This window comes from Pan paniscus, chromosome 17, assembly GCF_029289425.2.
Source record: "Pan paniscus chromosome 17, NHGRI_mPanPan1-v2.0_pri, whole genome shotgun sequence".
Lineage (NCBI taxonomy): Eukaryota > Metazoa > Chordata > Mammalia > Primates > Hominidae > Pan > Pan paniscus.
Genome location: NC_073266.2, coordinates 54,064,918 through 54,077,992, shown reverse-complemented (window position 1 = coordinate 54,077,992; position 13,075 = coordinate 54,064,918). Strand labels below are relative to the sequence as shown.

Genomic DNA, 13,075 nt, shown 5'->3' with positions numbered 1-13,075 from the left:
AAAAAAAAAATCTTAAGATCCTTCTTACCTGAATTTGTTTCTTTCTTCCCGCTCTATTCTCTGCAACCTTTCTTCTCTCTCCTGCCGCCGCCTCTCTCTCTCTGCTGCCAGTGACTCTTGGTGCTGCCTGAAGGATGATGTGAGAAGACCACTTGGTGATGACCTGGAGATACAATGAGTTAATGTTTCAGTTGCTTGGCCTGTGATTAAAAGTACTGAAGTAAGCACCAGTCAGACCTTGGTTAGAATTGAGGGTCTGCCGGTACCTAGGCAATGCTAGGGGGAAATCACTGAAGGCCTCGGGTCTTCTTGTTTCAGATTTTTGTCTGTAAATTGGGGAAAAGTATCATACTGCGAGTGTGCTCACAGGAAAAAAGGTGGTAACAGACAGAAAATAGCAAGCAACATGCTTGACATGTAAGCAGCCCTCAAGAATGGGAGTTATAGAAGTATTCCAGGAATGTATATACATTCTATATATACTTTACAGTTGGTCTATGTTAAGACGTAGATAAGCTAGAATCAGCTTTCAATCTAAAACTATTTTCTACCTATCTATCAGGTAATACATTCATTATTTGGGTAACAGGATCATTAGAAGCTTAAACCTCAGCATCATGAAAGATACCGATTAACAAACCAGCACATGTACCACCAAATCTAAAATTTTTTAAAAAGTGATTTTATAAAACTATTTTCTATTATACATGCACTAAAAATATTTTACTATATATCAGTCTCACAATACACTTCTTTAGAATAATTGAACAAGGCAATGAGATGACAGATGAGGACAAAAAACTTGCAATGGGCTGAAATGTGAATAGAATTAAGGAAATTTCATTCTATGACATTCTATGTCAAGAAGCATCCAAGGACTCAGCATGGTCAAAGGACAGGCAGTGGTATTAGTAACATCACACAAGAGTCTGGACTGTTCACTGAAAATGTGTGTGAAAGCCTCGGAGAGAAACCACAGGGTGAGTATCACAGGAGATGTTAAATCAGAGAATGAGTGGGAGAAGAGAAAATCAAGTAACCGTATGACATATAAGGAAAGGGGTTAGCTATGTAAAGGAGTCTGATGGATCTCTGGAGAATAAAATCTGTTATGGACAATTGAGGCCTTCACTTACGGAAAAAAATCTCCAAAACAAAGAGAAAAATATTTATGAAATATATTTTGCCAATTTATTTATCCAAGGATATAGCTTGGGTAAAATCCTACCTGGATTCAGTGAAAAATATACCTGCAAGGTGGGGAACACAGATCTCAGTGCAGGAGAAAGATGTGACTTTCATATTACACAGACTGCCATGAGTCCCACAGATGTTCTCCCTAGAAAAGGTGAGTCACCTATGGCTATCACTCATAGGTGGCAGGGAAAATGGAGGGAAGAAACCACCATCCCTGGCAGCTACAGGGAGGGACTAACCAAATTCAATATTCCAGGCTCACTATGGAACTATTTCCATCAGCTCTGGACACTAAGGCATAGATAGAGTTTATTTATCTTCCTCATAAAAGAAGTTCAGACAAACTTCTAACTTTTGTAAGCTATTATTATTTTGTGGGAATTCTTCCCTGCTGTATCCAGCCAAACCTAATCAACAATCAGAGTAAAGAGGTTTGTAATACCTCTTGCACAGTAATTGATAAAATTGTTATGCATATAATAGATTTGTTTAACCCAATTAATAAGTTTTATCTAATAGATTAACATGTATATAACCTGGTGCCCAAATGGGAGAAAACATATTCTTTCAAATATATAAGGACTCCTCAAAAATTGACCATCAATTGTGTCACAAAGCTCAAGAATGAATGCCACAAACTGGTTTCACACGAGCTACCTTACTGATTATAATGCAACTGCATTGAAAATCAATAACAAGGAGATAAATTTGAAAAAAATCTATATAATTGGAAAAACTAAAACATGTCTAATAACTTAGGTCAGAAAAAAAAACATGGACATTAGAATACATTTAAAGGGTACCATAATGAAAAAGCTGAATATGAAGTTTTGTAGAATACCTCTAAAGTAGTATTTAGAAGGAAATTTACTGTCTTAAGTATTTATATTAGAAGAAAAGAAAGAGTAAAAATTAATGAGTGATCAGCTCAACAATTGGAAAGGCAACAGTGGAATAAATTCAAAGAAGGCAAAAGGAAAAAAATAAAGATCAAAGACTAATAAAATAGGAAAACGAAGGTGTATAGACAAAAATCAACAAAACTAAAAGCTGGTTTATAATTGCGAAAAACCTAATAGACAAGTTCCATCAAAATTATTCAAGAAAAAGGGCCATAAATGAGCATATTCAGGAATGACAGGTAAATACAATTATAGATATAGTGACCAAAAAACATTACAAAAATAAGGGGAAATTTTTATAATACACTTGAAAAATTAAAGAAATGGATGATTTTCTAAAAACTTATAATTGACCAAATCTGATTGAGGAAGAAATAGAAATTTTGAATAGCCCCGTTAACAAAAGAAATTGAGTTAATTAATTACAAATATATTCACACCCATGAAAAAAAATCCACGGAAGTCAGATTTTTAATGTGATTTCTACTACTCAAGGAAGAGTTCAAGTTAGACATATGGAAAGTTTCAGACAACATAAAGAAGAAAAAATCTCCACAACCCATTTTACATGATTCATATTACTCTGACACTAAAGCCAGATAAGAACAGTGTGAAGACGGCAACTTATATACTATTTGCAATTATGAACACCAACGCAAAAATCTGAAACAAAATCACATTGGGTTTGCCCAACAAATGTAAGGGTAATGTAAGATGACAGTATAAATGAATACAATTTACCACGTTAATAGTTTATTGGAGAAAAACCATGGCTACCTCTGCAAATGCAGAAAAAGCTTTAAATTCAACAACCATTTGTTATTTAAAAAAAACCCTTTACTATGCTTAGTAATAGAAGAAAACTTTCTTAATCTGACAGTGTGTATTTGGCAAGGAAAATTTTAAAAACTAGAGTAAGTATCTTTTTTTCTTTCTTTCTTTCTTTTTTCTTTTTTTTTTTTTTTTTTTGAGACAGGGTCTCATTGTCACTCAGGCTGGAATGATCATGGCTCACTGCATCCTTGGCCTCCTGAGCTCAAGTGATTCTCCCACCTCAGCCTCCTGAATAGCTGGGACCACAGGCATGCACCATCATGCCCATTTAATTTTTGTGTTTTTTGTAGAGTTGGGGTTTTGCCATGTTGCTCAAGCTGGTCTCGAACTCTTGGGCTGAAGCAATCCTGCCTTGGCCTCCCAAAGTGCTGGGATTACAGGCATGAGCCACTATACCTGGCCAGTATCATTCTTAATGCTGAAATATTAAGAACAGTTTACTGTTAAAAATAATATAAGGATGTTTCCATCATTGCTTATATTTGACATTATTCTGGTGGTCCAAGCCAGAATACTAAGAAAAGTAAAAAGCATAAGGAAAGGAAAGAAATACAACATCACTATTTACAGATAATCTGACCATCTATAAAGATAATCCAAGAAAACCTATGTTATTTTATTAAGAGTCTAGCAAAGTTTCTATATATAAAACATAGAAATAGCAATTACATTTTTACATTAGCAACAATTTACCAAGTTAATCATAAGCTAACTATGAAATTACTTAACTAATAATATGAAAGACCTTTATAAAACCTTATTAAAAGACCCAAATGAAAGCTATATCACATTTATGTATTGAAAAAAATCAATGCAGTCAAGATGCCATTTCTTTTTTTCCAATTAATACAATTTCAAATCAATATCCCAAAAGGATTTTTCATGAAATTTTACGAGCTGAGTCCAAAATTTTTACACAGGACCTGAGGTTTTAAGGATAACCAAGACAATTTTGAGTAAGAACAAAGCAGAGCACTGGCCACATTCAATATGAAGCCCATTCTGAAACCACAATGATTGCCCGTCAAAGTGGTCTTGGTGCACGAATGAAAACATGGACGAATGGAGTGAGACAGTGAGCCATGACACAGACTCATACACAGATAGAATCCTGATTCATGTCAAATGTGTTATTACACATCTGTGGGGAAGTGATGGACTGTTTAACAAATGGTGCTGAGACAACTTTTAGCCATATAAAACAAAATACAGGCTGGGCATGGTGGCTCATGTCTGTAATCCCAGCACTTTGGGAGGCCGAGGCGGGATCACCTGCGGTCAGGAGTTTGAGACCAGCCTGACCAATGTGGAGAAGCCTGTCTCTACTAAAAATACAAAATTAGCTGGGCATGGTGGCGCATGCCTGTAATCCCAGCTACTGGCTGAGGCAGAAGGATCACTTGAACCTGGGAGGTGGAGGTTGCAGTGAGCATAGATTGCACCACTGCACTCCAGCCTGGGCAACAGAAGCAAAACTCCATCTAAAAAAAAAAAAAAAACAACTAGTCCCACCTTATACCAAATATAAAAATAAATTCTAGATAGTTTAAGTGAAAAATGTAAAAGACAAAACTTTACAACATTGAGATCTCAAGATATGGAAGATTTTTTTAGACCAAAAAGAGCAACCAAAAAGGAAAGATTTGATAAATTTGCATATATTAAAATTTAAAATCTGTGCACATTGAAAGTCTACATAAGAATAAAGAAGAGCAACAACCTGGGAGAAACTACTTGTAACATATATAAACTACAAAGGATTAGTATACATTATACAAAAAGAACCCCTTCAAATCAGTAAGCAAAAGACAAACTACCCAGAGGAAAATGGGCAAAGGGTAATGAGCATTTTAAATGGCCAATACAGATATGAGTGATGCTCATCTTCACTAGAAATCAGGGAAAAGGAATGCAAGCAAAACCCACAGTGATATACTGTTTCACACCTATCAGACTACAGATTGACAAAAATTAATGTCTGATGACACTAACCCATTGGCACAGAATAACTCTCATACACTGCTTCTAGAAGTCTAAATTAATATAATCATTTTGGAAGAAAAACACTTAATACATTTGAAGATGTATATATCCTAAAACCTAGCAATTCCACTTCTACGTTTATCTAGAAAGTAACTTTTGCATGCATAAAGAAGATAGACATGTATGGTAAATAATTCTATATGTTGCAGTGTTTTTATTGCTTGCTAGTGGTTAATTAGAATTATACAAATACCTACAAATAAACAAAATATGGTTTGTTTTTAGAAAGGAATACTCTACATCTGTGAAAATTAATAATTAGAATGATATGAACATAGGTAATCCCCCAAAGCAAAATATATAGATAGTGAAAAGTAGACTGAAGAAAAGAAACCATATTCTATCATTTCTATGAAGTTTAAATACATGCACGGCAAATCTACAAGCTAGTGATACATGTACATTTCATAAAAACAAAACCATATCTGAGAATAACAAACACCAAATTCAGTGTAGTGATCATCTCTGGGGAAGAAGGGAAATCAAAGGGATAAGGGTTTCAATGTTATATCTGATACTCTTTATTGCTCTATAACTTTCTAGATTTATCTAAAATTTTCTGTAAGTCCTGAATATATATTTTAAAGCCATTCTATTTCTCTTAAATAAATAAAAGTCCTTCTTAGGTGGATAATTAACTTGTATATCAAATATCTTTGAAACCCCAAGCTAACTGAACATCAATAGTTAGATCCAGTTCTAGAATTCAGAAACACAACCAAAAATAGGGTAGTTTATACAGGAGAATGATTTTAGGAGCCAAATAATGTCTTCTTAGCAGCTTATGTTTTGGGGTCAGATCCTATTTTCTCATTCATCTCTACCCTGGCACATAGAAGAGCCTCACTGTCTGATGAATCAGCTAATGATTGAATAAACAGGATGCATGAAGTCAGAATAATATGTATATGCTAGTCTCCGTGCTCCCAGACCCCCAGCCTATTCTCTAAGGTATGATAAGAACCTACAGAGGAGTTTTTTGCACTAGACCCTTCCCACTGGCAACAGCTGAGTGAATGCAGGGTGGGTGCCTGCCCCAAAGGCAGCCCATCAAAAGGCAGGCTATCCAGTGGCATAGGAGGCTCCTGGCACAGAAGGCTGAGCTAATCATAGTCATGTCTCAGGGCTGTGCACTGGGAGAGAGATTGTGCATTTGAGAGAAGCAAAAGCAAAAGGGCCTGGAGGTGGGGAGGCCCTTGGTGGCCCTGTATGAGACCAAAGTGTGAGAGGATAAAATAGAGAAGGAGCCAAAGTTGTAGGGAGAAAAAAAAAAGATGCCGACTGTATGAAGAGAGAAAGGGGGTGGCAGCAGGAAGCAAAGGAACAGAGGAGACCACGTGGGAAGGGACTGAGACATGTGAGTGGCAGAGCATCAGAGGACACAGCTAAGAACTTGCATGGCCAGGGACACCCAGCTTACCCTGATTTCTGGTGCACGGAGGTGGCCATGGAGGGTGGGGACATGACTAGCCAGCCTTCCCTAGGTGTGCAGGAGGCCTGTCCTATGGCTGACAACCCAGTGTGCTGACAATCATGGCAGTTCTTCCCTAGCCTCTCATCGCTGGGAAGACACTGAGCTCAAAGGGCCCTAAGATTCCAGGGAAAGGAAATACAGGTCAACAAAAAGTAGTATTGGCATTCAAAAATCCCCAGAAGTAACAGTACATTTCAAGTTCAATTTTTTGAGGAAAAAAATGTTACTGGAAGAGTCAAATCCAGAGCAGTGTGCATCATAGAGTATTCTCAGGTCTTCCTCTTCTTTGCATAAGAGTTTGTGACATCTTATCCCAGAACTTACTCCCAGGGGCACGTGCTTGCATGTGACAGCTTTACATGTTTGTCTTCATGTGAAGTCTCGGAGCTGCCCCAAGATGCTCCCCTCACTGTCTCAGTTAGTGTTATTTGTATTCATATTCTCCTAGCCAAGTGACAGGGGTTCCAGGAACTTCAGCTCTCACTTAGCAAGTCACTGAAACTAGAAAAAGTTTTATTGACCTCCATTTTAAGAATGCAAGAAGAACCACAAAGGGAATTTAAAGTCCAACCAGACACCTAGTTGCTGAATAAATGCATCAAAATTGACAAGCAGCTTCACCAGTGAACAGGAAGAGCCATGGGAGGCTGAAACAAGAAGATTGCTCAAGGCCAGGAGTTCAAGGCCACAGTGAGCCATGATCATGCCACTGCATTCCAGCCTGGGTGACAGAGCAAGACCCTGTCTCTCAAAAAAATAAAAATAAATTTTTAAAAGAAGGGCCTCAAGCCTGTCACAAAACTGAGGGTGGAAGAGGATCTGCAGCCCCTGGTATATAAATGTGGATTAAACCCTCAGCACTGTTTTCTAGTCATGAGGCTGTCACTGCACTGAGGCTGTGACAGAAAACACAGGTGCATCGTAAGTCAGGTGAACTTGAAAGCCAGGGCTTCAGTGTCACCAAAACTCAGGGCTCATTGTTCAGATTTCAGCACAGAAGCAATAGAAAGTTCCCTAAACCCAGTATCAGAATTTTCGACTTTCCTTCCTTTTGAAAATATACTCTGAAATCACAGTGGAAATCAATGGCAGACTGAAATTTTAGATCCAAATATTAGTTTAACACATATGTGAGGTGGAGAGGTAAAGTAAATGACTTACATTGTTTTTCTGAAAGGAATTCAGCATTTCCATTATCCAAACTTGAATAATAAAAGAATTGGTTTCAGAAAGAACCAAAATATATATATCAGAGGGATATACATATCCCTCATATATGTGTTAAACTAATATTTAATATATATCCCTCTGACATATGTATCTCAGAGAGGGATTTCTGTCCGTGAAGCAATGGAATGGAAAGAGAGCAGGATGCAACAGAAGAAAGGGGTCCTAAGGCAGCTGTGGCTACTCACTCCCCACCTGACCTTGGGTTAGCTTCAGGAATGCCCTGCAGTTCCCTCCTTCCCGCTGAGTGTGGAGGGCAGATCGAGGAACCCCGTCCAGATTCCAGGCTAAGTTCACCCATAGTCTCCAGCCATTTCTTTGTGCCTCTCCCTCTGCCTGCTCTCTGGGAGTGTTCACTACTGTCAGGGACCCAGAAAACCTACTAAGTGGTGATTAGGAATACTTTACTCAGGTTCCCACTTTTTTTGAGAGGGAGAGGTAAAGTAAATGGCTTACATTGTTTTTTCTCATAGGAATTCAGCATTATTTCCATTATACAAACTTGAATAATAAAAGGGCTGGTTTCAGAAAGAACCAAAATTACATACTTGATAATGAGAATAACTTCTTAGATTCGGAAATAAACAGTTCATTTGTTCCATAACACAATGGGGTTTTTTAATGCATAAACAGTAACCTCTCCTTTTTCTGACTTCTTGCCTTTTTAATAGAAAAGTGATTTGCCAGAAGAACGATACAAGACAACTAGTCCAATCTCCATCTTAGGTAGTTTGGAATGTCTCTTGGCTCTTAACAGAACAAACCCACTGCCCAGGCTGAGCAAAGACAACAGAGACAGATGATCAAAAGCTGAGGGGGAGATTTTCTGTCAATGACAGTCTTTCTTTTTCAATGATGAGTTGGCACTTTGTTTATCTAATTACCTGCAAATAGACTAAACATAAAACAGGAAATCTTTATAAAGATAAGGCTAAGACAAATAGGAGAGATTAAAATATACTAGATTTTTCAGTTGCACTAAGCCCAGAAAAAAAGGATTAAAAAAAGAGAAAGTACACTAGTTTCACTTTTAAAACACTTAAGAACCATTCAAAATATAATTTAAGTCTGCCAGATAGCCTGCAATTACTTTTTGAACAAAGTGAGTAACTTTAAACTCAACAGTCAGCGGGTCACTATTCTATTTGTTTATTGCACAATAAATCTTTAGCAGACGCACAGTTTCTTATAAAAATAGACACAGAATATTGCAGCAACTCCTTTAAAGAAAAAGCAGTCTTTCTCCATCCCCTTGAATCTAGGCTGAACGTGTGATTGGCTTTGGTCAATGTAGCAATCAGAAATATGATTCGATTCAAGCAGAGGCTTGAAAAGTATCTGCACACCGGGGCTTGCTCTCTTGTTGCCTTTGGGAACCCTACACCACTGCCATTTGAACAAGTCTGGGCGAGGTGGCTGGGCCATGAGGCATGGTGCCAAGCTGCCCCATCAAGTCAGCTGATAGCCAGACAATTGCTAGATATCAAGTGAGATGATCAGCGACCAGCTGACTGCAAACACGAGTTAACCCAGCTCAGACCAGAGTAATTGTTCAAGGTGAGCCTGGCCAAAATTACCAACCCATAAGATCATGAGGTAAATGCATGGTTGTTGTTTTAAACCACCATGTTTTGGTGGTTTCTTATGTAGTTAAAAGCTGACTGAAACAGGATGGGTTTTGAAAATATTTTCTCTATTTCTGTCTGAGGAAGTTGGCACTTCATTGGCGGACTCCAATAAAATCTGAAATGTTGAAGCAATTAAAGTTATCTTACAATATGACCTATTAGCAAAACTCATATACCACTGTCCCCTAAAATGTCCCCTAAGATGGCCTCCATGCCAATCAAGCCACTCACCATCTTGCTTCCCAAAGAAGTCTAGTTCCTTTGCCTAGTGGTATCTCACTTCCTCTCTACCCAAGTTCTTCAAGACACCTCCCTTGATGACCACAGTGGACACTGCTCTTTATTTCTCCAGACTCCTGGATGTGTCCTTTCGGCACATCGTCACAAATGATTGGGTCGTTCCTTCACTGTTTTGTGAATGAACATTGTTTCTGGCACAGCTTACTCCCTTGTTGCCTTTGGGAACACATCAGAAACAGTCCCTGACGCCTGCTTTTCCTCCTTCCCCCACAGCAACTGTGTCTGAGTGCCATCAATACACACTGACTGAATTTTGTTGTCTACTTCAGTGATATGAGCAATGCCACAAAAACACATGTTGTAGCAAGTGGACAAATTTATGGACAATGAAACCTATCACTTTCATGTTGCTTTTTTCTTTTGTCTCTCTTTACAGAAATTAGCTTTTCTAATAAAAGTTTCCCATAAAGTAAAAGTTGGCACACTGAACTCATCCAACTTTCTACATCTAACTGGAGTCTATTTCAGTGGTGTAAAAAGGAAAGCTCTTGGACTTCCATTTTCAGTCCATTTGGAGTAACAGGAACCAGATTTACCTGTACCTGAAACAACTAAAAATCAGACAAAATCTATGAAACAGCAGCACTGAAGAAACTGGCCATCAGATGGTGAAGGCCAGTGATTCCTGAGAGATGAAAAGCAAAGGAGGTGATCCTCATGATTGCCCTAGCTTACTGATTGGAGAACATTTGCAGGCTGTGGTGCATAAAGGGAAAACCCAGGCAGAGCCTGGAAGTCTCCCTGAGTAGAGGAGACAAAGCTGGGAGTCTAGAGAGGCCAATGGGGATAACACTGGCAGGGTAACATACCAGAAAGGGTCTATACAGAGAAAGAGAGACCTCTGTACATCTGCAGAAGGTTTCCCTCAAGTGACTAGGTGAGGATTGTTCAGCATATGCATGTAAAAAGTAATCTGTGGCCAGTGAAAGAACTATCCAAATGAATTAGAGCAAACAGTGTCTGGAAATTATATAAGGCAGAGAGTACTGCCTGTTCCCAACAGTTACAGAGAAAAACTTCATAATTCAGAGGGAACTGGTTAAAGTTTTAACAAGTGTCTTGCCTCAGTAGTGGAAATATATTGGACTAAACATAGCTCTGGTCCTGCCTAACAAAGCTAAATGTGCAAGACCTGCAAGGATCAAACTGTTTCTGAGTTAAGCCCATCCCAGAACAAAGCTCAAAAATATTTATAAGAACACAAAAACATCCAGCACCCAGCAAGATAAAATTTACAAAATATGACATCCAATAAGAAATGACCAAGCATGCAAAGAAGTACGAAAATACAAGCCATAATCAGAAGAAAAAAGTAAATTATTTGAAACCAATCCAGAAATGACACAGATGATAGAATTAGTTGGGGAGAATGATAAAACAGTTATGACTATAGTCCACATATTCAAGAAGCTAGAGAAAATATTTAACATGTTAAAATATGAAAGGTATTAAGAAAGAGACCACTTGAAACCGTAGATTGTCACCACAGAAGAAAAATAATTAGCAAACTTGAAGACACAGCAACATAATTATTCAAAATGAAACACATTCAAAATGAAGCAAAATGAAAAAAATCAACAGACCACCAGTGAACTTTGTGGAAACTTCAAATGACCCAATATACATGCTATTAGAGTTATCAAAAGAAAGGGGAGGTAAAAAGTACCAAAAATTTTTGAAGAAATAAGCACTAAGATTTTTCGCAATTTGATGAAAACTGTAAACACACAGATTCAAGAATCTCAAGTCCCAAGCGTAAGAAACATGAAAAAACTACACCAAGGCATATCAAAATCAAACTGCTAAAAACCAATGACAGAGTTAACCTTAAAAGCAGCCAAAGGAAAAAAATGATATGTTACATGCAGAGGTACAAAAATAAAAACAGAAGATTTATCATCAAAAACAATGTAAAGTAGAACAAAGTGGTGCAACATCTTTAGAGTACTGAAAGAAAAAAAAACCCTATCAACTTATAATTCTTTACCTAGCAATAACTATCTTTCAAAAATTAAGGTGAAATTTTTTTTCAGACATATAAAAACAGGAATAATTCATTATCTAGACCTGCACTAAAAGAAATGTTGGCAGAAGATAAATAATACCACGTGGCCATCTTGATTTACACAAAAATAAAAAAGAATTAGAAAAGATAATGACGCAGGTAAATATAAGCCTTATTTTATTATTTAAATATATTTAAAAGATAATCAATTGTTTACAGCAGACATAATAACAATGTATTGTGGAGTTTACAACATTTTAAAGGTAAAATCCATGATCACCATAGCATAAAGGCTGGAAGAAAAAAAATGAAAGTGTGTTGTTGCAGGGTTGTTATGCTATGCATGAAATACATACTATCACTTAAAGGTAGACTATGATAAATTAAAATGTATACTATAAACCCCAATGCAATCACTAAAATAATACACTTATTGCTAATAAGGCAACAAAAGAGAGAAAATGAACTAATAAAGAATATGCAACCCCCCAAAAGGAAGAAAGAATAAAAAGATGGAACAAATAAAAAATATAAACTCAAACAAATCAATAATCACATTAAAATGGTTTAAACACTCCAATTAAAAGGTAGAGATTATCAGACTGGATTAAAAAAAGATTCAACACTATATTGCCTACAAGAAACATAAAACCTAATTTATGTTCAAATAATAAAAAAGATATACCATATTAATACTATTTTTTTTTAAAGCTGAGGCTATACTAATACCAGATAAAGTAGACCTAAGAATCAAGTATGTTACCAGGTATAAAGGTCATTTCAAATGAAAGGAGTCAAGCCATCAGTAGGATATAACAATTGTAAATATTTATGCACCTAATAAAAGAGCTTCAAGATACGAGGGAAAACTAATAGAACAGCAATATATTTTTAAAAATCAAAATTATAGAATGCAGTTTATTATTCTCTCAGTAACAGAACAAGACAGACAAGCACTAAGGATACGGAATACTAGAACAATACCATCAACCAAATAGACATCTACAGAACATTTCACCCCAAAACATCAGGATACATATTCTTTTCAAGTTTATACAGTATATTTGCCACAGTTGATCCTATTCTGGGCTGTAAAACAAATATCAATGAATTTAAAAGTATCCAAGTCATACAACATATGTTCTCTGACCACAATTTTATTAAATTAGAAATCAGTAACAGAAAGATAGTTGGAATATCCACAAATACTTATAAGCTAAATAAATACTTTAAAATAACCCATGGGGTAAAGACTTTTTAAAAATTGACAGAGAACTTAAGAAGCATATTAAGAGAAGATAAAAACACAACATATTAAACTTTGTGGAATGCAGCAAAAGCAATACTTAGAGGAAAATTTGTAACACTGAATGCCTATATTAGAAAAGATAAAAAGTCTCAAATCAATGACTTCATCTCCTAACTGAAAAAAAAGAGCAAATTTTACACAAAGTGAGCAGAAGCA

The 13,075-nt window shown here is 36.6% G+C and overlaps 1 protein-coding gene across 15 annotated transcripts in view; it reads right to left on the bottom strand.

Moving 5' to 3' along the window:
- Positions 1-13,075, bottom strand: part of FHOD3 (formin homology 2 domain containing 3) — a 482,704-nt gene that overhangs the window by 98,046 nt on the left and 371,583 nt on the right. For all 15 annotated transcript variants that reach the window (XM_063597250.1, XM_055102327.2, XM_063597253.1 and 12 more), the window contains one exon: positions 29-163. In XM_063597250.1, coding sequence (XP_063453320.1) covers positions 29-163 — 135 coding nt within the window. The remainder of the gene's footprint in view (positions 1-28; positions 164-13,075) is intronic.